This window comes from Cyprinodon variegatus, unplaced genomic scaffold (assembly GCF_000732505.1).
Source record: "Cyprinodon variegatus isolate N-32 unplaced genomic scaffold, C_variegatus-1.0 Scaffold282, whole genome shotgun sequence".
Taxonomy (NCBI): domain Eukaryota; kingdom Metazoa; phylum Chordata; class Actinopteri; order Cyprinodontiformes; family Cyprinodontidae; genus Cyprinodon; species Cyprinodon variegatus.
Window position 1 is genome coordinate 242,174 of NW_015150735.1, and position 26,822 is coordinate 268,995.

At 37.0% G+C, this 26,822-nt stretch overlaps 2 protein-coding genes across 2 annotated transcripts in view; both read right to left on the reverse strand.

The window, feature by feature from the left end:
• LOC107090126 (abl interactor 2-like) overlaps window positions 1-21,763 on the reverse strand; it is a 44,252-nt gene extending 22,489 nt beyond the window's left edge. Inside the window, exons 1-2 of the mRNA XM_015383327.1 lie at window positions 21,634-21,763; window positions 4,611-4,778 (exon numbers count right to left, since the gene is read on the reverse strand). Of these exons, the coding sequence (XP_015238813.1) occupies window positions 4,611-4,778; window positions 21,634-21,750 (285 nt within the window). The 5' untranslated portion in view covers window positions 21,751-21,763. The remainder of the gene's footprint in view (window positions 1-4,610; window positions 4,779-21,633) is intronic.
• Window positions 21,764-23,199: 1,436 nt separating this feature from the next.
• Window positions 23,200-26,822, reverse strand: part of LOC107090136 (transmembrane protein 237A-like) — an 18,075-nt gene continuing 14,452 nt past the window's right edge. The window contains exons 7-11 of the mRNA XM_015383338.1: window positions 25,719-25,910; window positions 25,562-25,635; window positions 25,381-25,468; window positions 24,342-24,463; window positions 23,200-23,267 (exon numbers count right to left, since the gene is read on the reverse strand). Of these exons, the coding sequence (XP_015238824.1) occupies window positions 23,200-23,267; window positions 24,342-24,463; window positions 25,381-25,468; window positions 25,562-25,635; window positions 25,719-25,910 (544 nt within the window). The remainder of the gene's footprint in view (window positions 23,268-24,341; window positions 24,464-25,380; window positions 25,469-25,561; window positions 25,636-25,718; window positions 25,911-26,822) is intronic.

The following is a 26,822-nucleotide window of genomic DNA, read 5'->3' on the forward strand; positions in this document are numbered from 1 at the left end:
AAAAAAGAAAAAAAAAAAAGAAAGAAAGAAGCTTCGGAGTTGCAGCAGATTCAGCTTTTTGTCAGCTAGGAAATTTGTTGGTCGTGACCGTGGGCGTGAACGCAGGGTGGATCCATCACCCTATGATGGGATGCAGTCTGGAAGAGAACTGATGGTTTCCTCCTGTGAACCCCCTTTTATACCAAAATGCATCCAATACATCATTATACAGCAGCTGGGATTTAGAAACACGCTCAGAGGTCGTCTGGAACACGTCAAATACGTTATGCGTTGGAGATAAGGCCTTGATAAGTTAAACATAGGTTATGTACATGTTGCTCATAGGTTTTGGATAAGCCAGACACCACGAATTATGAGTAACTTTCACTTAACGTATGTCAACGATTAAATAACTTACCTGTAACTTATGGCCCACGTATGAGCAGACGCTGGCGTACGTCGGGAAATTTTGAGCATGCTTAAAACTCTGTGACGTACTTGCCCTATGTCGATGTGTCCCAGCGTGTTTCAGCGTGTTTCAGCGTTTTCCAGCGTACTTCAGCAGCAACTTATACAAAACATACTCATAACTTATTCAAATCTAAATCATCAAGGAGTGACAGGGTCTTTAGATTTCTGTTTGAGTTTGTTTGATTTGTGGTTTATTGGTGCTTTTAAGTTTAAATTGTGGCCATTCTTTACTGAAATGACCAGAATGCACCAATTTCTGTTTCATCTTCACATCATGACATTTAGATTCGAAGAACAGCTAATATATTAAAAGCCATGATAAAAAAACTGTTCTGTATGTAAAAAAAGAACATGATGTTTTAACACTGTTCGGTCTACTTCAACATGATGTGATAAAAAATGTATTTTCCAAATCAAGCTTATAACACTTATGTCTGAGGAAAGAAAACATGTTTCTGCACTTCAGCCTCTCTTAGATTCAGGGTTGCTGCACTTTGCAGCACACAGTGATGTCCAGAGAGCAGCTAACAGAGTTGAACCTGCATGGATGCATACATGATTCCTAAATGCTGACACCCATGAGTCCTTTTCCTTTAGATGACTGAACCATGTCTGATTCCCCATGTACACTCGTGCCTAAAAGCGTTCAAAAAAATTAACATTTTAAATGACCCAACATGAAGACAATTTTCTGTTTTATAAGGTGCTGGTGGATAGAGACTGGAACTACAAGGTGTTCGCTTTCTGAAACTATTTGAGCTGGATTTTATGAAATGAAATAAAGTCGTAAATAATTGTGAAGTGAGATAAAAATGACAAATTATAGCATTTCTACAAACAAAAACTGGAAGATTGTGATGAGAAATTGTGCTCAGAGTTAATCCATTATAGCACAGGCGTAACTTTCTGAAGGACTGGTATGGACATATACCCACCAACTTTGGCCTGGAGGGGACAGTCCCCACCTAAAAGTTATGCTGTTTTTCCTATTTCTACTCATTTACCTAAGCCAAAGGTAGCAGAGGTTGGGTGCAGCTGTCTTCAGAGCATTTTTAGTCAGTGTTTTTTTTTCTCTCTCGTGCTGCCCCAGTGTCCCGCCTCTCGGTGTAACATCTTCAGATTTCTGGTCGCATTCCAAAGTAGGTTGAAGGAAAGACACACAGCAGCATTAACCTACAGCTACTTCGATGTGTGTTTAAGTAAAAGATAGAAGACGGGTTGGTTAAAAAAATTTGAGATGAAACAAAAAAATCTGTTCGTTAGACATGGAGCTTTTTCAGTTATAAGTGGCAACAGAGATTAAGTTTATACAAGTTAGTATTATAATGCTAGAAGCTTTAGAAAACATACATGCTTTGTTCTTCTTTACTAGTTAAAAAAAGGCTTCGCTTCTCAGAAAAATTTACACGTTTTCTTATTGAACAGACAGAATCCGACTGCAGAGCTTCTACATATTTTGAAATTTTGGTTCTGGCATCATTATTAGGGATGCACAATATAATCGGCCCCCTATCGGTATCGGCCTGTATCGGCCTTAAAACTTAATATCGGACATCGGCCACCCCACCGATATTTAACCCGATATTTGATCAGCTTCTGAGTTTCTAAAGTCTAAAAAAAAAAAAAAAAACTGCTTCTTCTTCTTCCTCAAAAACTTCTTTTTTACAGACTTAAAAACTTCTAAAGACGAGGGAAAAAATATTGATACATTAAAATATCACAATATCTTCATATGCTGATATATTGCCATTTAAAAACACCATATCAGTCTCTTTTACTAATGAAATATTGCTATATGTCATCGTTATGCTACGAAATCCCCCGAAAATTCAAGAAATTTTGCCATATTTTTATATGTTGATATATTGACGCGGTATCGATCTATTTTACTAACAAAATCTCACAAGAATTTGCAAAATATCACGAGAGTTTGTAACAGAACGATGAAATTTCACGAGATTTTGAAAGTAAAATAAATCGATACTGCGTTTTTAAAAATCTATTTGATATCAGCATATGAAAATATATTTGAGTATGTTATTTTTCAAAGTGTCAGAAATGGATAAGAAAACTGCTATTTTCAATGACTACTTATTTTTTTCCAGCTTTAACATCGATATCGGTTATCGGCTACATGAGTTTTAAAATATCGGCATATCGGATATCGGCCAAAATCCCAATATCGTGCATCCCTAATCAATATATTAGTAAAGAGGCTCATAAATCTTTTTAAACAGCACAGAGAGAAATAGGGATGAATCAGATTTACTGGGATATGCAAGAAAATATAAAATATATCTCCAAGTTTACCAGAAGGTTTACAGGGAAAAAATGCTATATTTAAAATGCAGCATATGCATATTTTTCTGGATGGATGAATTGAATTGAAATTGTAAATTCTAGGGATGAGAGATATATCGATTTTGGCATCAGAATCGTCTGTTATTCGTTATCTTTTTATACATGAATGTTTTTGGGCCCTATATATACACTCACCGGCCACTTTATTAGGTACACCTGTCCAACTGCTCGTTAACACTTAATTTCTAAGCAGCCAATCACATGGCGGCAACTCAGTCCATTTAGGGCATGTAGACATGGTCAAGACAATCTCCTGCAGTTCAAACCGAGCATCAGTATAGGGAAGAAAGGTGATTTGAGTGACTTTGAACGTGGCATGATTGTTGGTGCCAGAAGGGCTGGTCTGAGTATTTCAGAAACTGCTGACCTACTGGGATTTTCACGCACAACCATCTCTAGGGTTTACAGAGAATGGTCCGAAATAGAAAAAAATTTGAGGCAGTTCTGAAGGCAAAAGGGGGTCCAACCCGTTACTAGCATGGGGTACCTAATAAAGTGGCCGGTGAGTGTATAATGCACTAAAAGGCATCTCTCTAACTATCGATAAATATAAATATCAGTGTATTGTGGTTCTCTTGTGTTCTCAATAATAGGAAAGCATTCAATAAATATATGTTTGAGCTCTTTTTTGGAAAATACAAAAACCTAAACTAAAATAAGCGTTCGGGTTCCATCAGCCACCAACCGAGTGTCCCACCAAATTTAATTACAACATTACACCCTTGTTTTGCAGGTTAAACATGGAACCATTCTTTAATCTGTATCCTTGCAGGAAAAGGACATATTTTGTTAATGCAAAAAAATAAAATAAAAAATGAAATCCAGGAACAAAAAAGTGTAAAATTCTTGATCAAAAACGTTTTGATTAAAAACTTTTCTGTTTTCTAAGATTTTACTTTTTTTCATTTATTTTTCTCAATTTCTTTTTACTGTATTATTTTTAAACGTTTTTTCAATTTTTTTTTTTTTCCCGAGATTTTTCAGATAAATTTTTTAAATTGCAATCTTTTAAAATTGGGCTTACAGATAACATTCTCTTCACTTCTGAGGACTGGCTTTTCTCTGGAGTGAGGAGTGAAGACACAGATGCACTGATCTGCATGGATGTTAGCAAAAACATTTTATTGGTCAAGTGTGAATGTTTGTATTTGGGCTTGAAGTAAAGAAAATATCATAAACATCCATCTCAAGAAGATTCATTTGAAAAACTAAAAAGTGTAACTAACAAAATTTGTAAAAGGAAAAAGGTTGGAAAATAACATTTGAAAGAATAAAATATATCATAAAATATAAAAATGTATCATAATATATCAATATCATATATTACTATCATTAATTTTAAAATGATTTTAAAAAGCTTTTTCAACGTTTCATTTCTGGGTTGTGGTTTTTTTTTCTTTTACAAAATGTTTTCTTTGCTGAGAACAATAATGGAACAAAATTTTCGACATACTTCATGGCATATGTCAATGTCTGTGTTCGAGACCAGATTAGTGATTTTTTCATCAACATATTAGTAGTAGGCTCCATGCAGCTCCAACAGAGTCACCATTTCACAGTTCTCTGAATAAAGTCTTTCTATCTAATGCTTATATTTAGCCCTCACAGCTCAGCAGTTTTACACTTAAATGGACTCTATATATGGGTGACTAAGAATTCCTATATCCGAGGAAATCAGGATAAAATGCATACAGTTTTTTGTTTGAATAAGAAAGAATTGTGCAAACAGAAGTTTACTATACGCTTGGGACACGTCACCCCACCCACCACTGAAAGAGGAACATTTAGGATCATCTGACCTGTGAAATGTGGTTGACAGAGCTTTCCATGCGGCGGAGCTGTGAGGCCTGGATGTCGAGCATCTGCAGCACATTGTTGGCCAGGGTGTTGATAAGGTAGGCGACACTAGCCAGAGACTGGGTGGTGTAGCTCTTTGTCTCCTCCAGCGCTCGGTGTTTGTCTGCAGACTGTGGGAAGAGGGGGCAACAGACAGATTTGGGACTGGAGTCAGACAGGGTCAACAACTTAAAAAAACATACAAGCAACTAAGAGCAGCTAAATAAAAAACTAGGGGATGAAGAAAACCTAAGATAACTTTACTCCCATTAATGTTCTAGCAAAGAAAGCCAGTATGTGCGGCCCACTACTACTATGAGATGGGTCAAACACAAAGGACAAGATATCAATATAAAACATGCAGTTCCTTTGATTGGCTCATCTACCAATAAAATCCAAAGTCGGGGGTCGGGGAAAGTGAGCTACTAAGTCGTGGTCATAAGATGGTTAACACAATCAATGCAACCTGATTGCTGAGTGATATGCAGCTCTGGGATGAAATGTCTTTTATGGCTCCTCTTCCCTCCATAAAAGACATTTCATCCAGGCACTGCGTGTCCTGAGCCCCTAACATCATCAATGACCCCCTTTAGTTATTTATCCAATACATAATTCAAACATTTACTATACCATTAACATTTAAATTCCACAGTTAATTAATTAAATGGTATAAAAAATACTTTTAGTATTTTACATGTATTATTTAATAAAGAGACATAATTTTATGGGGTCATCAGTTTGCATTGTTATTTTTGGGGTTAGAGGCTGAAATGTCTGGAAACTAGTGATCTGTGGGTGGTTTTCTTTCTATATAAATCACAATGGGTGTTCCAAGATTTATGATATCTTTCATCAGGATGGAATCAGTCTCCTAAACAACTAGAGCTGTCGACATGTGATGTCTGGTTAAGCAAATATGAGCTAAAGATTGGAGTCTTGCTCATGGATGTGGGAGTTTTAGGTTGTCAATTTTCTCCTGGATCCTAGTCTTAAGTTGTGCTGTTGATTTGCCTAATATGCTGACACGTATCGGAGCAGCCAAATAACTGGACCTGAGTGAGTGTAGCAAAACTATATCCAACTCAGGTCCAAATAAATAAAAAAGAAAACAAATGGTATGAGCGGAAGTAAAAAAGTGTATGGTTAAAGTGGCTGCTTAGATGCTGAGAATCTGAGTGAAATTTTCGGAATCACACCAATAAACTAAACTATATTCACACTTTATGTACATTTATGTATGAAATGGGAAAATTGTCCCTGCAAAAAGCCTTGAGATGACATGTGTTGTGATTTGGCGCTATATAAATAAACTGAATTGAACATGTATATGCACACAAGGTGGATTTATTTGTTATTATAAAACACAGATAACATTCTTGAATTATAAACAGAGCATTCTGAAGCATTATGAGTCAAATAATCTTAACCTAAATGTAAAGAGATCACGTTGAGTGGATGTATGGAAAATATACCCATTTCAGTCCTCACAAGCATAAAAATATCATCTGTGTGTGGGTGTGTGTGCTGAAGCCCAATATAGGTCAGTGCAAACTCATTCAAGCCTGAAGTTGACAAGAAACACACTGACACTCAAGTGTGTATCTATCTGTGTGGGTTTGTGTGTGTGGGTGGGTATTTCTTAATGGGGGCCATTTTCCATAGATCATAGCACATCGTGGGGACCAATGCCCCGTCCCCATGGGTAAATATGCTGTTTGGGGTTAGGTGTAAGGTTTAGGACTAAGGTGTGAATTGATTTTAGGGTGGGGTTAGGGTAAGCTATGAATCTGTATTGGTTAGGTTTAGGGTAAGGGTCACAGAAATGGGTTGGAAATAAATGAAAGTCCCCACTAGGACAGAGAAACGCGACGGTGTGCGTTTGTGTGTGTGTTTGCACACACAGATACATGGAGTCAAGGCATATTATAACTGACAATGCAAACAGAAACACACACACCCAGTTTGTGTCATGACTTCAGATGACCCATTGCCCTACATTTGCAGTCCAAGGCGAATTCCACATTTCTTGAACCAGATAACAGCAGAAGGAAGTGCTTAAAATCTGCTTCCAGTCCTGCCAGCAGCTTGCAGAAAAGCTTAAACTTTATATACGGCAAACTGCCGGTGGAAGCTACCTGAGGTCACAGAGACACAGCAGTAGTTAAGGCATTATTATAACTGGCTGAATTAACATCCTTCTTTGGGTAACAAGCAAGCCCAACAGTTCATTAAATGGGATTCTACTTTATAAAGTTCTTTTTTTTACCCTCAATCTGGTATTTATACATCTATGAATAAGCAAGTTCCTCTCGACCTTTACGTAGTATTTATATAAACTAAAAAAAACATCTGCCTCTCTGTCGCATCACAGCAGTTTCTCTACCTGCTTGCTCTCTTAAATCATTCCCAAATACATACAATATTTTTATTGTATATTGTATACTTTCCAAAGATGGAACATTGTGAGATTTTGATGTCATTAGTGGAGCCGGTTTAAACTGCAGTTACATGAAATTAATTTTATAAGAGGGCTTCATTATGTAACATCAATCTATCATTATTGTGATATGAGAGTGTATGTAATATTAAATCATGATGAAAACAATATTTGTTGTATTTAAACTATATGTAAAATTTCATTATTCATACTTTAGATGATGACCTTATACCTTAGTAATGACCTTTGCCTTTACCGTTGACTGCGTTAGAGGAGCGTTCAGGAGCAAAACTAGTTTCCAGCAATGCCAATGGTGCCATTAGTGTTAATAGTTAAAATGAGGGAGGAGGCCAAACCTGCAGTGAAAACAAAGCTAATTTTGCTAGTTTAGAAGTCAGGAGCTCCTTCTATTTGATGGAAAGGAAAATTGGGTGAAAGCATTTTTTCTGTTGGTCATGCAAATTGATGGGAAAATGTAGTACATATTACTGTGTAAGAACTGTAGGCCTTGTGTGGATATTTATGTGCTACAGCCTGATAGCATTGTTTGTTTCTATCGCCGCTATAGAGAGAAGCATCCTGTGAAACATGTATAAAACACTTAAGTCCATCATTTGCACCTTATGGGTTTGAGATATACGTCTAACCTTGACTCAAATGGAAAAGAGGTCGGTATTAGACATTGTTGATTTTGCTGACCAGTGGAGGTCTGCAGCCATGAGCATGCCTTCAGCTGTAACAATAGTACCATGACCTTTCATTGCTTTTCTTTTTTTTGAATGCTGCATTAAATAACTAAAGTGTATGATGGGAAGCTTGAAGCTCATTTGAGTCCCCAAAAACTAAAAAAGAAAGAATATCCTGACATTCAGGAATTTGTTTTGTTTACATCCATTCTGCACTAGTTGGTTAAATGTTTTTTTCTCATGTTTTTCAGCATCTGTTTCATTCCCATTCTGTCTGAAATCCTCCATAAATGTATTACGACATCTTTACATCTCCTCTGCAGCCTTTTTTTTCCCTCTAATGTCCCGTTAGCACTGACCTAGTTGGGCTGCTGCCTTATTTGGCCTAGCGCAAGGGCAGACAACACATACACACATATAGACACGTACAGATGCTGTTAATAAAGACCGATTTTTATTTCCAACTAAGTTCACAAACATGAATCATATTAGATCTACATGGACTCCTATGCACGCTCTGATTTCTCTGACCTCTTTTTTAATGAAGGCATATTCAATTCAATTATACTTCAATAATCCCCGAAGGGAAATTCATTTACACTTTATTAGCATAAAGTATACAATCCAATGAATCATATTTTGATGCTTCTTGCTGCATTGTGATGCATATTGAGGTTTTTAATGAATCAAAAACAGCAACAACAAAAAATTACCTACAAAAAAGCTTTGGGTGTGGCAACTGATGCTGTAAATTTAAAGATGCTTCTGCCTGAAAGGATACAACAAACATTATCTAAGTAGGGAAAATGCTGAATAATAACATAAACATAGGACCAGTCCCTAGAGTATCTGTCTATAGAACATTTTCTAAATAGATTTAAGTGTGTAACTTGAGCAGGCCATTAGAACACCTTTGTTTTTTTCTTTCCAAAATAGTTAGTAAATAAATAATCCACTGGACTTTTTTTCCAAGTTTGAAGACATTTTGCTTCCTATCCAGGAAGCGTTCTCAATTGAAAATGTCAGAAATAGCATTGAGTTTGAGGATTTATAGAGTGGACCAAAACAAAGCCTTGTTTTGGCTCAGAAAACATGCAATCAAATCAATCGCTGAATAGAAAGTTTTTTCAGCTTTCAAAGATCTAATATTCAGCGATAGAGTTGATTCATTCCTACTATCATCGCAACTCCCACCACCTTACAGGGGAATAGAAGTCTTGCATGTTCAGGCAGGCCAACAATTTCCTTTAACAACCCTCCTTTCAGAGACATAGACAGGTATCAGGTATTACAGGCTAACAAAATAAACAAACCACCCCCATTCCAAAGGGTGGACCAATTTGTCTGGTTCAATTTGCATGTCTTCTAAGCCAAAACAAGACTTTGTTTTTGGTCCACTTTATAAATCCTGAAACATTTTGAATTGAAAGACCTTCCTGGATGGGAAGAGAAACGTCTTCCAACTTGGAAACAAAGTCGAGTGGAATATTTTTGTATTCAAACCTTTCAGAGATAAACTTTCAGCTTCGCAACCTAGGTGTGCATGGGCTTAAAGTCAGAACAAGGTAGTCAAACAGCCCTTCAGGAGCAAAGTGCAAGTTCCTACCAATTACCACATGTTATTCTTGTCCTGAAGCAGCAAACCAAACCAACACCATCACTGCCATGTTTACATTGTAAAATCAGTCCTTTTGTCTAAGTTTAGATTGTATGTTAGAACAGGTGCAATGCAGCTTAGTGGTGTTTAAATGCATATCTACTAAAGTAGCTGTGGAACCTGGTTCTTCACTTATGTTGGTGCCAAAGAGCCCTCAGAGACAGTCACCAGCAGCCTGCTGCCTGCCTTGACCATAGAAGGAAATGTCCCGCTCTGTGGCAGGCAAGGTTTACTGCCTGAATGTTTTTATAATCACTTAAGGTTTACTGTAACACTTCAGGCAAAACAGTAGCTCAAAAGTAGGATGATATAGACTTATGGCTAATGGTCTGTGACTCTTTGTCTCCTTAGAGAGAAGAAACCTGTGTGCAGTAAACTCTTGCTTTGTAAAAGAAGGTATGTCACCGGCTTCCTGGTTCTAGAACCATTTTGGAATAAAAAGAGATTGTCCTTTCTATGAAATGTTATGTAGAAAATGGTTCTGTGTGATCAGCATGAGTGTAAACTATGAGAGATTGGTGAATATTCCACCCAGAGGAATGCATCAGAGGTTTACCAGGCACAGCCCACTGGATATGGTCCGTATATCTAGTCTGTCCAAGAAATAGCTGGGATCCCTCAGAATCAGCTTGGAGATGGATGGCTAAGCCACCATTCTTTTCTGTACCTGTTGTCCCTGAACAGATCTCAGATAAGCGGAGGACAATGCATCGATGGACATTATACTAAGCTGAAGACAAAGCTTAATAACTGAACGTAAGCAGTAAGATGATGTTATTTAAACTTGAGATTTACTGATTGGTATCAGAGTTCCTGAGGAAACTTCAACATTTAAAGCCATCTGCTAAGTTATACACCAGGATTTCCACTTTCTGCAGGTTTGCAGAAATATATTACATGTCAAATTATCATTGGGACAATAACTGCCACGTCAGAAAACCACTCTGCATGAAGAAATGTTCCCCTTTTCAACTAGTAAATATTCTACCCAATTTATTTATGGTGGATTCTGCTCTACACCATTCGGTTTGTTTTAGATCATCCCAGGCATTGCAATGTCTTGTGGGGAGTGGCCAAATGGGTTCTAAGCATCAGGATGTCTGGTTTACATGAAAAGTCTGTGGGACACGGCATTGAGGTGCGTCAAAATGTCCAGCGGCAAAATTTTAATAAGGAAAGTCTTGCAGTATTGTCACCATCAGGTGTAGGGTTTACCAAGCATCCAAGCGTCTAGAGTAGCTGAAGCTTCGGTTAGGAAATCTAAACCTTTGAAGCTGGATGCAGCACATCAAACAATCACAAAAACTAATTCAGGAGCTATCTGAATTCACCTCTACAGGGCTGTCAGCATAAATCTATTTAAGATGACTACATACATAAAGAGGTTAAACTCCAGGAGCCAGGAGAATTTTTTTTTTTATGCAAAAAGACAAGAGAGCGATCTGATCATTATGCTGGTGAAGATACTCAGTCATCCAGGTCACAGTAATTCCTAAAAAAGTTAAACAACAATCGACTGGACTTTGTTTTCCATGTTTAAAGACGTTTCGCTTCCCATCCAGGAAGCTTTTTCAATTTAAATTGTGAGATTTAGCTTTGAGTTCCAAGCTTTATAGAATAGCCCAAACAGATCCATGTTTTAGCTTAGAAAACATGAAAATTGAACCAGAAGAACAGGTTCGCCTCTTAGGAATGGGGAGTCATTAAGGTCTTTTGTTGGCTTGCAATACCCAATACTGGTCTGTGCCTCTGAAAGGGGGAAGTCGTTAGAGGCATTGTTGGCCTGGCTGACCGGCTAGATGTTGCAGGGGAGTAGAGCCACTTCTCCACTTCGAGAGGACTCAGCTGAGGTCGCTCAGACATCTTTTTTGGGTGCTCCCTGGACGCCTCCCTTGAGAGGTGTTCCAGGTACGTTCCACTAGGAGAAAGGGTCCAGGGAACAACCCAGGACACGCTGGACGGACTATGTCTCTCAGCTGGCCAACAGTATGTGTGTTTGATACTTTTTTGGTCCTACTGCAGGAAAGAACAATTATTAAGAGATCTAGAGTCACTTTTCTATAACAGGCATACAAGGAAATCACAGATAAATTAAGGTTTATAGAGGAAAGTTTAACCTCATAGCAGCGAGAATTTGATCACATCAATGACACTAACTGGTTTGGATAAATCAGCATGATTCTTGCTTTGGTGAAACTAAATCCCACGTCAGCTTGTGTAATGGTTCATCCCTGGTTTGCCAAAAGTCACAAACCCATGTTTCCAAATGCTCAGCCGGTTCTGCCCCCGCAGGAGCTGTTCCTGGCATTGGCACTGAAAGTGAAGGCTGATACTGACTCAACTGAGAACGCGATCACCATGGTTTCCAACCCAAAATACACACGTGCACACACTGGGCTTCCACATGCAGCCTCCTGCAGCGGTGCCATGTGTTTCTAATGAGCAGTTGGAGGCTTAGCATAATTCCAGCTACCTCTGCTGACAGCTAACTGGTACCAGCTGTGATAGATCAAGATGTGAGATACTAGAGGGGGAAGACAGATGCTCCTCGCTGGCCTTAATGAAAGCTTAGTTAATAGCAGTCCATTTTTTTAACCAAAAGAGACGCAGATGAATTTATGTTTGCCGAGATTTAATTTACCTTTAAAGCTAATATTCAAAGTGAAGTTTGATCACTATGTTTACATTTTATCACTGCTGCTTACATTTCAACATTGCTGCACTTTAAAAATGGAAATGTCTTAAGAGCTGTACTGAACGAAATTTATTTTTGTATACACTCTGAGTACAAAATGACAATAAAGTCTGTCTAAGTCTAAAAAGATCTGGCCATTCCTGGTTTCACATAAGAACTTTTCACATAAGAGTCTGTTGTTTCACTGCCCTGACCCTGAATACGTCCATAATTTATAAAAATGTGAGTTTTCATTAGAAGAGCTTTCATTGTGGAACTGCAGGTAGTTGATAAAACAGTGTAAAACTACAAGAACAGCTTTTCGGTTTGGGATGAGAGATAAGTATGAAGGATGGAAAGGGGGGAGAGAGAAAACACAGTGCAAAAACTGATTTTAAATAAGCATGAAAAAAATGTTGAATTTTACCAGGTAAATAAGTTACGCCAATAAAAGAAGCATTTTTTCCATTAAAATAGGATAATTAAATTGGCGCTGTGTTTTTTTAAGCTATGTTAAGCAGAGTTAATTTTATTCCATAAATTGTCATACTTTTCTACTCAAATCCAGAGAATTATTTCAAGAAAAAATAAATAACTTAGATCACAATTTTTCTTTGTGAAAAAGACAGACAAACAGATACGACTTAAAAGCAGAAATGTTGGTCTAATCAGGGATATGTTTAGTACCTGTTTCAAAGTTATTATTTTATGATTTATTTATTATTATTTTATTATCTATATGATTTATTATTTTATTATTTAATAGGTGTTTAGCTTCTCACTTCAGAACAGATTCTAATCTACTGAATACTTTATATTGTATTGTGTTCTGATGAGCTTGTATTCAGTGGGATTTCTTTGGTTGTGAGCTAAAAGAATCAGCTCTATTTACAAGCTTAACAGCATTATGCTGTGGGATACTTTTCTTCCTCAGGAGCAGCTGAATACTACAGGAACAAAGCAGCAGGGCTAGGGTGCACCAAAACACTAAGACTTCTCAGGACTGAACAATAAACAAGCAGACATTTTTTTTGTATGTTTGCAAGAAAAGAACGTGTTTTGTAAATGGATATCTGAAAAAAAAAAGTACAATCAGGAACTTAAACGTTTTTCTCAAAAAAAAAAAGGTTTTGAGAAAACATTTGGTCTATGTATTTTTTAATTTTTTTTCTTTCAGCTGAATTAATCATATTTTTATATTTCAAATCTTTTCTTGTGAGATTTTATATTTTACAATCAGTTTTTTATTTTTATTTTTCAAATTTGAGTTATACGAATTTGTATAACTCAATCTGAAAAACAGAAATAACAGATTAAAACCTGCAACAAATGTTTTTTTTCTGAAAAGTAAAACTAAAAAATAAAAAATCTTGATAAAAATATGTCTAAAAGATCAAATTTAAAAATACATTTGAAAAAAATTAAAGAATCAAATCTGAGGAAATGGCGAAATTTAGGATCAGTTTAGGGCAAAATTCCATTTTAGAAGGATGGTCTAGAAAGGTTTGGGTTAATTAATAGTATTTGAAACAGGATGTGACATTTCTTTATTATGGAGAAGAGAGACAGAGACCCAGTGAAAACCCTGAACAGGACAGAACTCTACAGAACAGGAATCTAGATTAGTTTTCAGTGTACAGTCTCAGTCATCCAGGTATTGGAAACCACAAAACAGACTCAAATCGGAGATACTGGACTTTCACTCAGTTGTTCTGAAAATACTACACTGAGCAAAAGTCTGCTTGCCTTTAACACAAGATGTCTTGTGAATTTATCTTCAAAAATTCTTTGTCAAGGTGAGTTTTTAACACTGCTTTTCACAGTTAAAGTCATAGGGAAACGGCCGTTCCAACCGTTGCATTCCCGAATTCTCCCTAGTGGTGCCCAATTTTACATGAGTGAATAAAGTGAATTGGTCGTTTATCAAGAGGACGGGATTGCTGTGGCAGAAGGTTCGCAAGCAATTTTAATAGTAGCCATTTTCTCGGAAGCATCTTGGTAACCAGTTAGCAACTTAGTGCTAGTAGGTTCCCAATGGCAAATAGAACTGGAACCAAGTAGCACTAAATTGGTGACTTAGAAATGACACTGTCATAGAGTTTTGTGTCGGAGGTCGTGGATGAGTTTCCTCTGTCATAAATTTTTTATTTAGAGGAGGAAAGTGGGGACGAAGATGTCGTGGAAGAGGACGCCAGGGCGACAGAAGCTTGGTTTGGTGTAGAAGGCTTACAGCCGTACATGTTTGAGCCCTTGCCTCGCAACGCTGCCAGTTCTATTAGCTCTACGCCTGCCGAAGACAAAGACGTCCATCCCAGAGAACACTGGGACGGAACTCAATGGTAGTGTAAATAGTAGGCTTGTCCCGATCCGATCCATGTATCGGATCGGGACGCCGATATTGGCAAAAAAATGCGTATCGGCAAAGCATGTAAAATGCCGATCCAGACTGCCGATCCAGTTTTTTTTTTTTAATCCAGTCCGTATTTTCCAGTTTCGCCGATTGAAACGATCCATTCCACTATTTTGCGCCAGTGTTCCCCTGTTTTGCATTTTTATTAAAACTTACAGTAATACTTGCACCTTTAACTGTTTACGGTTTTACTGCTCACTGTGCAATTTCAGATTGCTATTCATAATTTTGTCCAGTTTGTGTTTATCTCTTAATAAACAGGTAAGTTTGTTGTTACCAATCATTGTGTTTTATTCAATCTCACCTAATTTAGCTGGCTAGATGTTATCAAGAGTACTAAAACCCTTTTCAACATGAGTCTTACAACTAAGGCTAAATACTTTAACTTAAACTTAAATACATGCTCGGATAGGCTGGTATCGGCCAGTATCGGTATCGGATCGGAAGTTCAAAAACAATATCGGTATCGGATCGGAAGTGCAAAAACCTGGATCGGGACATCTCTAGTAAATAGTTCTTATTCTTATTTCATCCGTTGCGTATATTAGCTTTGACAGATGAATCAAGATGCTATGACCGAAAAAATTTGATTGACAGATGACCATTGATATATGATTGGACGAATTTAGGTGTACAGGCTGACGTATAACTAACTGGCCTGCATAAGATAATTAAAAGAATTCTAAATTGTGGGACAATATAGTCCAATAAAGAGTACTTTTATATACATGTTTAAGCCAGAATGATTTGACATTTAAATATGATTTCCCTATGACTTTAAGTGCTTCGGCTGTGAAATCAGCAGGCAGATTTAGATGCAGTGAGAACTTCACACAGGAAGTAACACAATTAAGAAGACAGGATCTGCACAAGATTACATAACAGATCACATCATCTGCTTGCAGAACAAATACAGGCCAAGTACCAAGTTAGTGCTGCTGGGGCCATTCGCATGTGATTGTATGAATACTTTAATCAAACAAAAGCAAAAGATCAGGAATAATTATTTAAAAATTATCATTCCATAATGGCATAATTTAATAGTTAGTTAATAGCACATATAACCGTGGCCCAGCATCAGCAACATTTTAAGATTATGGTTTGATTCAGCCTTGAAAATTGTCCCTTTTCTGCTCTTTTAATGACAGGTCTGGAAGCACCACTAATGAAACAATGGGACTCAGCTATCTGGGTGTCATATACATGCAGGTGTTTTCATGTTCTCAGGAGAAAATGAATCCTATGAGGTCTGGGTGGAATACCATAACGCCGACTATGAACTTCTAAACAGCTGATCAGTGTGACACCATGCAGAGTGTTTTACTTGACTCCTTTTGTCTTGTTTTTAAACAGCATGAAATTAAACAGTGTTGGTTTAATTCCATACATTCTTTTTCTAGGGTTTCTATCTTGCAAATACCTTAAATAACCTAAAAAAAACATTTGCTTTTAATAAGTACGGTGCTGTTTTTCTCTGCTGCGGCCATTTTTTTTTTTTCTACCATGACTTAGTTGTATATTGAAACCTCTAACAGTTTTGATTTTAAAACACGGAGAAAAAAGTCTACAAATCTGCAGTAAGACCCTCAAAAACTTCTATAAATATTTCTAAATTAAATGAGATATGAAAAACCCAAGTGAAGTACAAATTCTCTGTGAAAGTTGTTCAGTTTAGCTTTAACAAAATGTAAAAATAAAGTAAAATCTATGTATACATAGACTAATATACATAAGGATGGATTTACTGGTGTGTACTGCTTAAGACTTCAGTCCTGAATCAATGACTTACAGCAGAGTCTGCCTAAAGATTTATTCATTAAATTCCCATCATTAAAGACACTCCCTTTTTTTGTTTTTTTTTGTTTCCAATGTAAAAAACAAAAGCTGTTATATCAGTAAAATTGGTGGAATCCATAAGAAATCCCGCTAAGATGTGATCTGACTGCAACGTTTACCTGGATCAGCTCAAAGCAACACCTCAGCCACTGTTTGTAATTATTTTTCTCCTAGTCTCTCTTGACTGACAGTGAAATTCCCACCCACAGCTGTATAATGCGATTATGAAATGTGTCTTAGAGCAGGTGTGTCGTGAGCCAACTGAGGAAGAACAGTTGTTCAGAGCAGCTTTGCTTGCCCACGTACACCACGCAGTCATGTTACAGCCATAAAGGAACACGGCAGCCAACCACAGCAACTGCCTATTTAGACTCTCATTTTATTTATTTTGGTTCTGCTTAAAACAACATGATGCCAAATGACCAAATTCCAGCTTTCTTTGGATGCTGTACTGCTGACAAAAGGAGAAACAAATGACTCACTGCTTTCGATTTATAAAAGAATTTGTTAATAATGTAAATTGTTCTTGTTTATTAATGTTTCTACATAACATACAAATATAATATTTCAGCATATTTCAGCATATAATAATTGTTTAAGTAAAACAGTAACCGGCCTTTCTTTATCAGGTTTCTGGTTGTGATATTAAAGTGTCTCCTGAAATGTTTAGAAACAGAGCCATTCCAGAAAAGTTAGTTAAATCTTTATACTTTTCTTAATCACTAATTGGATGTTAAAGTTAGGGATGTAAGTTATGGATTAGTGAATGAATCTGAAATTGATCAATATTATCGACTGACTGTAAAAATTTAAGAATTTGTTCCAATGACAATGATATGCATTGTAACACATTTCCGGTATTTTGCTGCACTCAGTGGTTACGTGACCAGCGATTCGAGCCAAACATAAAGAGCTGCAGCATATCGGCTGTATGAGCGATGGCGTCCACCACAGACAGCTGAGCTCTGCAGCTGCAGGCTGTGCTGCCCAGCTGCTAAGCTTCAACATACGTAGTGGGTTTTAGCTACAAAATTAGCGCATAACCCCCCAATTTTGAATTACCTGCACCCTTAAATGTATCTGATAGCTGAGAAAAAAAGATTCCTGCGTGCAGACCATCTGGAAAGTTTGGCCCTAGTTAAGCAACAGCTAGTCGCAAAGCTTAAGAGTATGAGCAAAACTTGTCACCACTGACAGGGAGGCATCCTGTGAAATTGTGGGATGTATGAATGGATTATTTTGTTTTGACTGAGAGACTTGCTGAGATAAAGCTTTGGTTAAATTCCAAGTGTTATAAAGTGCCCCCTGTACAGAAAAATAGCCTGGGATCTATTTAGTTTTTTATGGAAAACGAGAGTTAATACAATTTGGTTAATTTTTTTTTATTTCAACAGGATGATCTAAAAAAAACCTTTTCATTGTAAAGTGATGCCTACATTAACAAGAAGGGTTTATTAAAGGTTAGACTTTAGTAATATTCAGAAATAGTTATGATTTATTGTTTTGCATAGGGTTCTTGCAGGATAAGGTAAGTGAGATTAAAGACTTTCTAATACTTTTTAATGTCACTTGAAATAAAAAGTTAGGACCAACTTCCCAATAAAAACTGGGTAGCAACAAATTGACCCAAATGTTCATTTTAACATAAACCATTACTTTCTGGCCCAGTAGAAATGTTTACAATTTTGAAAAATGCTCCATATAAAAAGAAAACTATAAAAACACAAATAACATATATACTTTAACAGCTACTGAACTAAATTCATAATTTTTTTTGTTCCCTACTCCTAAGTCCACAATAGTGGATGGCATGGTAAAAAAAAATGCCTTAAAACTTCTCCTACTGCACCTTTAAGTCTTTTTTACAAAACAAAATCAAGGGCGACCCAGATGTATATCTGGTTGCGCATGCACAAATGACCTGATGTACGGATCGTGTTTCCTGGACAGATTGGTTAGTGGCACAGCTTATGCGACAACTTTCCGCTTTGACAACAAACCCCATAATGCTTTGCAAGGAGAGATCTCCTAGCAAAGTATTCTTGAATAAATCTGCTCATCTAGTTCCCATGGATGATCACTACTTTTCAAGGTGCATTATGGGAAATTTCTACTCTATTACTTTCGGACACATTTAAAATGGCGCAACCACTATATAGTGTCCAATATATATATTAGGGCGGACATTTGGACAGAGCCTGTGACACTAGCATGCCTCTGTTTTGACATTACTTACAGTAAATACCAGTAAGCTTCGCTTAAGAATGAAGGCCACTGTTCATTCTTACTCTCTAAAAGACAGAGGTAACACTGCAACAGTGAAAGAAATTCTTTCTAAGCCAATTTTTTTAATTATTCAGATGGAAAATATTTCAATCTAATAAACCACCAATTAGCAGTTAATTTTAATTCGACATTTCTTTTTTTTTACATCCCTAATTAAATATCCTTTTTAAAGTGCTGTTTAAAACTAGATTTAGTTTCTGAAATTGTTTTTTATTTAGAGTCAAACAAAAATAAAAACAGCACTAGTTCATTTGAGGCATAAACAAATACAAAAAGAAAAGATTTATAGAATGAAAAGTTAACGAATAGAGATGCGCATATCCGATTATAAGATCGATATCTGTCTGGATATTAAAGAAAATTCCTTATCTGTCTAATTCACTAATAAATTGAAATAAGGTTAAAAATCTCTTGAATAGCAGGAAGTTTTACGACTTTAAGAGCATCTGTTTTTAATTTAACAAAATAGACTCAAATTGAACCCTAACAGTTGCAGATTTGGTTTCAGAATGGAATTTGTCCTGTTAAGATGATTTACTGATTATATGACTTCCTTTGACCTTATATGTTGCCTTTATTTATACATGTACTGTCTTTTGGAGGGAAGTTAATTTAACATTTAAAATAATCAACAGATATCATTAAAGCAAAAAGAGCTCTGCTTTCCTGAGAGTATCATGATCTGCGGATATCCTGATTGATTTATCAGAATCAGAATCCCAGTTAGTTGCATGGAAGCATATCGCTGCAGATCAGTCAGGGCTGAAGAGTTTTTCTCTGATGGACAACAAGTCTAAGTCCTGATTTGGCTTCAAATTCCTCAAAAACGTTCCAGTTTGCCTAACGATGGAATCTCCTCTGCTCTTCCACTGAGCCTAGCACACCTGTAGGAGAAGGACCCCGTGCGGATTGTGTTGCTGGACTTCAGTTCAGCTTTCAACAAAATCCTCCCACAGCATCTGATAGGAAAACTGGAACAGCTGGGCTTCAATACACCCCTCTGCAACTGGCTGCTAGACTTCCTTACAATAGTGCTCTATGGTGCTTCTGTAGAAGCACCATAGAGAGCATTCTGACCAGCTGTCTCACTGTGTAGTGTGGAGGCTGCAGCTCCTCAGACTGGAAGAAGGTGAGAAGAGTAGTGAGAACAGCAGGGAAGATCACCGGGCATTCTCTTCCCTCCATTAAAGACATTTCATCTCAACGCTGCGTGTCCCGAGCCCATAACATCAGTGACCCCTCACACCCCCAACATTGGACTGTTCTCCCTACTGCCATCTGGGAAGAGGCTTCGAAGCATCTGATGCAGGACCAGCAGGTTCTGTAACAGCTTTTCACCCACTGCCATCCTACTGTTAAACCAAGCATCTCCAAAGGCGGTCCTCGGGGGCCGCTGTCCTGCAGGATTTAGAGGTTTCCCTGCTCCAGCACAGCTGATTTTCATTGATAGCTGATTAACAGGCTTTTGCTCACTGGAAAAAATCAAAATCTAGATAAGTCATTTTTTCTTAAAATAAGTGCATTTGTTCTTGGATTGAAGAGATAAAAGAGACATTTTGCCAATGGAACAAGGCAATTTACATTTAAGATAAGAAAACACAATTGTATTGTCTTATTTCAAGTGCATTTTAACTAAATATCTTATTTTAAGAGTAAAACTACTCATCATTGGCAAACTATTATATTTACCTACTCAAACTAAGGATAAATACACTAAATTTAAGAACTTTTTACTAATTTCTAGATCGTTTTTTCCAGTGCTGAACTGCAATCATCAGAATCAGCTGTGTTGAAGCTGAGAAACCTCTAAAACCTGTAGGACAGCGGCCCTTGAGGACCGACTTTGGAGATGCCTGCGATAAACTACTGAAAAACCCTCAATCAAGTCACAAATCGAGACTGCATCACACTGATAACATCATACTTGCCCTACATGGTACCATATCTATTTATTTTTGCACTGCTCTGAACCTTCAACATCAATGACTTTTTGCACAATTTCTCTCCCACACTGTGTACATTTAACCACTGCTGCACTTGATGAATAAAAAGATTATTATTTCACTGCTAAACTGCTGCTTAGTCACTGTCGGAAAGCTGTATACACAAAATTTTGTTATGTATACGCTCTGTGTATACAAAATGACAATAACGTTTGTCTAAGTCTCTAAAACAGAAAACCTATTGAATGTTTGTGAATTGTAATAATAATCAGGTCTGATCCATAGAGGCTCCACTTCACATCTTCCAGGATTTAGAGAATCTGCTGCCAGCATCTTGCTTCCAGAAACCAGAGCAAACATTCAGGGCTTTGCAGTAGTCCATGCTCCCAGTGCTATTCAGTCACAAAATGGCATAACATTAGGACCACCATATAAACACCCAACTATAACCTGATTTAATCAAGAATTTACTTTATGAAACACACAGATCTAAGGCATTCTTCATCTCAATCTGATTCATACCCTTTAATTATAGGAAATTCAGAAACTTTCATTTTATATTTAAAATATTGACACATTTTAGGTGATAATCACCAATATAATGAGTGACAATAGACTTTATAAAAACAATTATCTCCAAACAGTCACACCATGTAAGCTGCGCTTTAAGTCATTTTCATACCATAAAAACGAGAAGCCTCTTTATGCGACTAGGATGTAATGAGAATGCGATTTCTTAATGAGAGTAAATTAAAACTTTTAACACTTAAAGCTGTCACATATTTAATTTATAAGTTTGGCTCAAATGTAATGCTCTGTAATGCCGAGGAAAAAGTAAAAAAAAAAAAACTCAACTAAAAAAACAAGTTGCTATTGATAGTAAAGTAGCCTAATCATAAATTTTATTTATCTGAATTGTTTTCTGCTGACAGTAACATAACGGTCAGTCATTCCATCACTCCTTTCCCTCTTACCGCCCACTCTCTACACTTACGCTCACTGGGTTCCTTTGTTTTTTATAAACTATCATTTTGGGTTTTTAAAGCCGCTCCCTTACCTGGACATAGTTGCTTTCGCAGTACTCCGCTACTCTTTCCAGGTTGGTATAACTGTCCAGTAAAGCTCTGCGTCCGGCTGGAATTTCCTCCTCCAGCAGCATCTGTAGCTCCGCCATCTTTACATAGTCCTTACTACCAACGGCTGCGGCTCGAGCTCACTGGATGCTCCGTGCTGCATTCCAGGGCTGTGGGAAATTTCACTACCACCGTTCGATACTTTGGAAATGTTGGGAAAGGTCAGCTTTAGGTTTCATATGGATGAACACTTGTGTGTGTAGACAGCCATTCTTGTTTAAATGGAAACCTGGGCAGTCCCTCCAGTTCGAGGTCCCTCACTATAGCAAACATGCACCCACTCCTCCAATTGTGTGCAAGTACTTAAAGAGTTTTAGCTCAACTTAATACTTAATTTACAGATATAGCCTTTTAATTTTTTGCCAAAGCTGAAAATACAAATGAATCTAGGTTGGTATTACTTGGCAGAAATGAAACTTTCACATTTGCTTTTACATGCACAACACAGCAAAGTCTCCATTCCACAATGAGAGGACATGCAAACCTCTAAGTCTAAGCTCTGCCGCCCTGAGCCATATCGCCAATGTCAAAAGCAACTTCTGGTATGAGGTTGATGTTTCTATGAGGGTTAAGCTGACTCAGAGCCTCAGTAAACAGATGCAGTATTTATCAAGGCCTAATTTGACAAGATATTAAATCATAAATAACCGGAAGGCAAGCTGGAATACTTCTATTTAGATCCTGAAAGCCAGGACCAACTGTAGAGATTACCAAAACACCTCTGAAGTTAAAATAATGTTATATACCAGGGAGACTTTAAAGACAAAAACAAAACAGAAGAATGATAAAAACTGAGACGAGTTGCAGAAAGACTTAGGAGAAATGTATCCAAATATCTATAAATCAAAGCATGTCAGAAGACTTTTTAAATAATAAATGTTGTTAGGAAAGTGCAAAAATAAAGTTTTCAACATGCCACCATGCAATAAACTGGTCTCAAGATTTGTTTCATGTTTTTTCATTTGTGCAGCTTTTGAACCAAACCTAGAAGAAACTGCTTTTCTTAACTTTGGCATTTGTGTGTAACGAAAGTTTTTATTGTTTTTGATTAATTAGCAGCATTGAACCCTTTTTTCGACATGAATTATTATTTGTTCACTCTAGCAAGTGTCTATAGATCCTTGATAACTAAATCTCACCTTTTAGTTTACTGTTCAGGATTCAGAAATCACACAGTAAAAATATAAGCACATCCTCCACATTGCTGGTCTTTATGCTCCAGTTGAAGTGTAGGATGGGGTTTCCTGCAGTCAAAGGCCACCAATTCATGCATTACTGTAGATAAACATATTTATTTATATAACAAAATAACATTTAACAATGGATACATATATACCGGTACAAAATCATACATAAGCATGTAAGAAAATGGATGGATGGATGGATGGATGGATGGATGGATGGATGGATGGATGGATGGATGGATGGATGGATGGATGNCTTTTATTAAGTCCAATACAGCGGCTGACAGATATTTAACATGACTGCTTTCAGGCAGGGATGTCCAGGTTTTCATCTCCTCTCTGGAATCCCTCCAACTCCATTGTCATCAAGAAGTCTGTTCACACAAACAAGCATAAACACACACACATAAAAAGCAGGATCTTTTTCAGTGTAGCCTTCTGGATATAAGCTCACTCTTACTGCCACCTAGTGTTGAAAAGAATATTTCATTATGATAAAATCAATGAAAACAATGCAGTAATAATGCACTGAAACACTGAATAATGTGAGCAGAGGTGGATATTAACTAGTTATATTTACTGAGTTATGGTTACTTGAGTAACTTAAGTAATAACAAACTTGTTTACACAATTAAATATTCCCAATTTCAAGCACACTGATTTCATAGGTTTTATGGTAAAAAAAAAACAAAAAACGACAGTTGGTTTGGAAAATTGTCCTTGATTGTTATTTTTTTATTACATTATTATCATAATTTTTTATTATAGTCTTTAAAAGACCAAAATTTGCACATAACTTTGGATCTTTTTTGTCTTTATAACATAAATAATAATATAAGATGCTACTCAGTGTTCAGTACTTGAGTAGCATTTTTACCAAATACTGTTTTACTTTTTTGGACAGCTACTTTTAACTCTTACATGTGTAAAAATAATATAAAGTAGTGCTACTCTTACTTGACTAGGATTCTGGGTACTCTACCCACCTCTGAATGTAAGGAAATCCCTGTACGAGCATCAGGGAGAGCCTGTTTCTCAAACAATAGTTTGTATTTTTTTTTTTTTTTAAGTAATATTTACTTTGCATGCTACTTTTGCAGTTTGCATACAAACATGATGCAGATATTACATCTTTTCCAATAATAATAATCATACTGATATTTTTTCATTATTTGAGGTCAGAAAAGCTGCCCCATTATAAATAATCTATATAGTATGAAAATCTTCCCTATATATCAGGGGAAAACAGATTAAATACAGTAAGGTGGAAAAAATTTGCACACTCCAGCTGAGTTTTTCGATATGCAAAGATTTACCAAAGATTTTTTTTTCCCATTTTATTCTCATAGTGAGACTATCTTGCAAGAAAGTCTACTAATAAAAGCAAACAAAAAAAAGTAGTGAAGGAAATGGTATTTCTTATGAGGTTTGATCCTGTCCATACTTACCCTCTGTGTAGTCAATGTCTGGCCGTGTGGAAACCACTGCCCAGGCCAGACCCACCAGCAGCGCCACCACCAGATTGACCACAATCCATGGCCGCAAGATCTGCTGCTCCGAGCCTGGAGGCCTGTAAGAGTGAAGGAGAAGAGACGTCTTTCTTTGGTGGTTCCTAAATATCTTGTGTTGATAGGTACTGTGACAGAAACCACAACTGATTGGCTACTTAGACCAAATCTAATTTTTACCTTTCTGCTTTTACTCAAACAGTTATTTGCACTTTTACACCATTATTCACATTTTTCTTAGTTTTGGTCCAGCTGAGTAGATTAGATTTGGCGTCTGCAAACTACAGCTTTAAAGCCAACAGTGGCTTTATGGCTCTGTGGTTTGTACAAACTCAATGTTTTTTATTTTATTTGCTTTTGTGGATCAGGTGTTCAGATTTTCCTGTAGGTAGAGGTTTTTTTTTTGTAGATTTTCCTTGTTGACCATTTGTTTTGGTCCATGTCATTTCCTCATCTTTGTAATAATTAAAGTTCTTTTTCCTGGTAGATCACTTTTTTAGATGTCATTTCACTTTCATTCACTTTCATTTTTCAGTATTATCCATAAGTGAATTGGTTTTTATTGAGGCACAGTTGATTGTCACAACTGTTATATATAATATTTATTATAATAAATATGAAAAAGTAGGTGGAGCTCATTATGGTTTATTGGATATGCTTTACAGTCCAAAAACCAGCTCAGCCACCTGCAGCTATGTTATAGGATGCTTGGGGCTGGTCTGACAGCACATGTTTCTCTGCAACTGTGCATTGACAGCAAAAAATTGCATTAAAGGTTGGAGAGCTGGATGTAGGCGGTGTGACCTGACCTTAAGGTTTCTGCTTTTAGATTACATGAGTGGCTACAGGTGCTGGTAAATACTTACTGGCTAAGATGTCTAAGATCCATCTGGATTTTTTTTATCATTACAAAAGAGTTCTCAGTTGTGACCAGCTGAGTTTTCACTAAGGTTTGATAAACATCAACCCTGGTTCTCACCACAGCGTCTCATTGGCAGTAGGATAAAGGTTGATGCGGTCGCTGGTCATCTGCTGGCTGAGGGACAGTATCAGGGCTATGAAATACACTGAATACACACAGAGATGTTATGAAAAGCTGGTTATTTTCTCCACCATATTTATCAATGGCAAGATCATTTCCTTTGACTCGTCTCACTCACAGAAGGAAGCCACAGCCACAGGGTCCAGAGTGAGGAAGCCTCTCAGGGCCATGGACGTCTTAGCCAGGTTGACTCTGCAACGCACACAGATTTTCAGATGTTTTGATACAGAAATGTAAACTTCTGGATACTTTTTTGTCCAAATTTGTGCAGAGACCTGTCGAAGGAAGACACGGTGCTGATGGCCAGCAGCAGGTAGAGTAGAGACTGAGCTGGATAAGCCAGAAGGTGATACTGCTGTAGCAGGTTGTGCAGCGTGGTCATCTGCTCGCCTGCCAGCACGTACATGACAATGATGTTCCACACGGCGAAGCCAGCCAGGAACCCATGAGAGAACAAGCCGACTACCCTGAGGATGAAATAAAAACACCTCATTTATCATATATCCCCCTAATTCTTCATTTATTGGCAGGATGCCTGGATTGCCTGTTTCTGTTAATGTACTTTATGGGCCTAATATTCTACGATTCCAAATAAGGTGCATTAAATTGCACATGCAAAATAATTTTTTTGCACATTAAAAAAGTGGCTGTGATTAAGATGATTTACAAATACTTTTTGTGAATAATGTGAAGATGCACATCATGCTTTGGTTCAGATTGAGGGCTCTACTAGCAGATTGAGACGCCACGAAAGAAAGAGGAAGTTCTAAGCCATTTTGTTTTAGGTAGTAATAACAATAATATGTTAAAAATCATAAAACTAAATGTCATTTATATTCAGTTCAATTCAGTAAAAAAAAAAACACTATTAATCCCAAAAGAAAAAAAAAAATTCTTAGTAATTCACATGTTTTTGTTACATGATCTGCTCTAATGAGGATAGCAGAAGAGGTCACAATTTCCACAAAAGACTTGTAGAAAATATGTAGCATCTTTCTTCAAACACTGGACGACGTGAGCTTCTTGTAGATGGCTTCACAGTTGTTGCATCTTCAGTATAGTTTGTTATCCGGGTGAACACAAATGTACTTATACAGTACTCCTCTACCACCTCTATTTCTTCTTCCATGATGTTAGATTAGATTAGATGAGCTTTATTGATTTCACAGCGGAGAAATTCACTCGTCACATATTGGCATATAGTAATTAAAGAAGGTGCAAACAAGGAGGAAAAAGGTGCATTAAAGCTGCAGTCTGTAACATTGAGAAGAGAGCAGACTTCGACTGAAAATTTGAAGAAAAACAGTTTTCACGTCACTCCCCCACCCTCTCTGCTTCACTCATGCCCCACCTCCAAGCTCCACCCCTCTCACAGCATC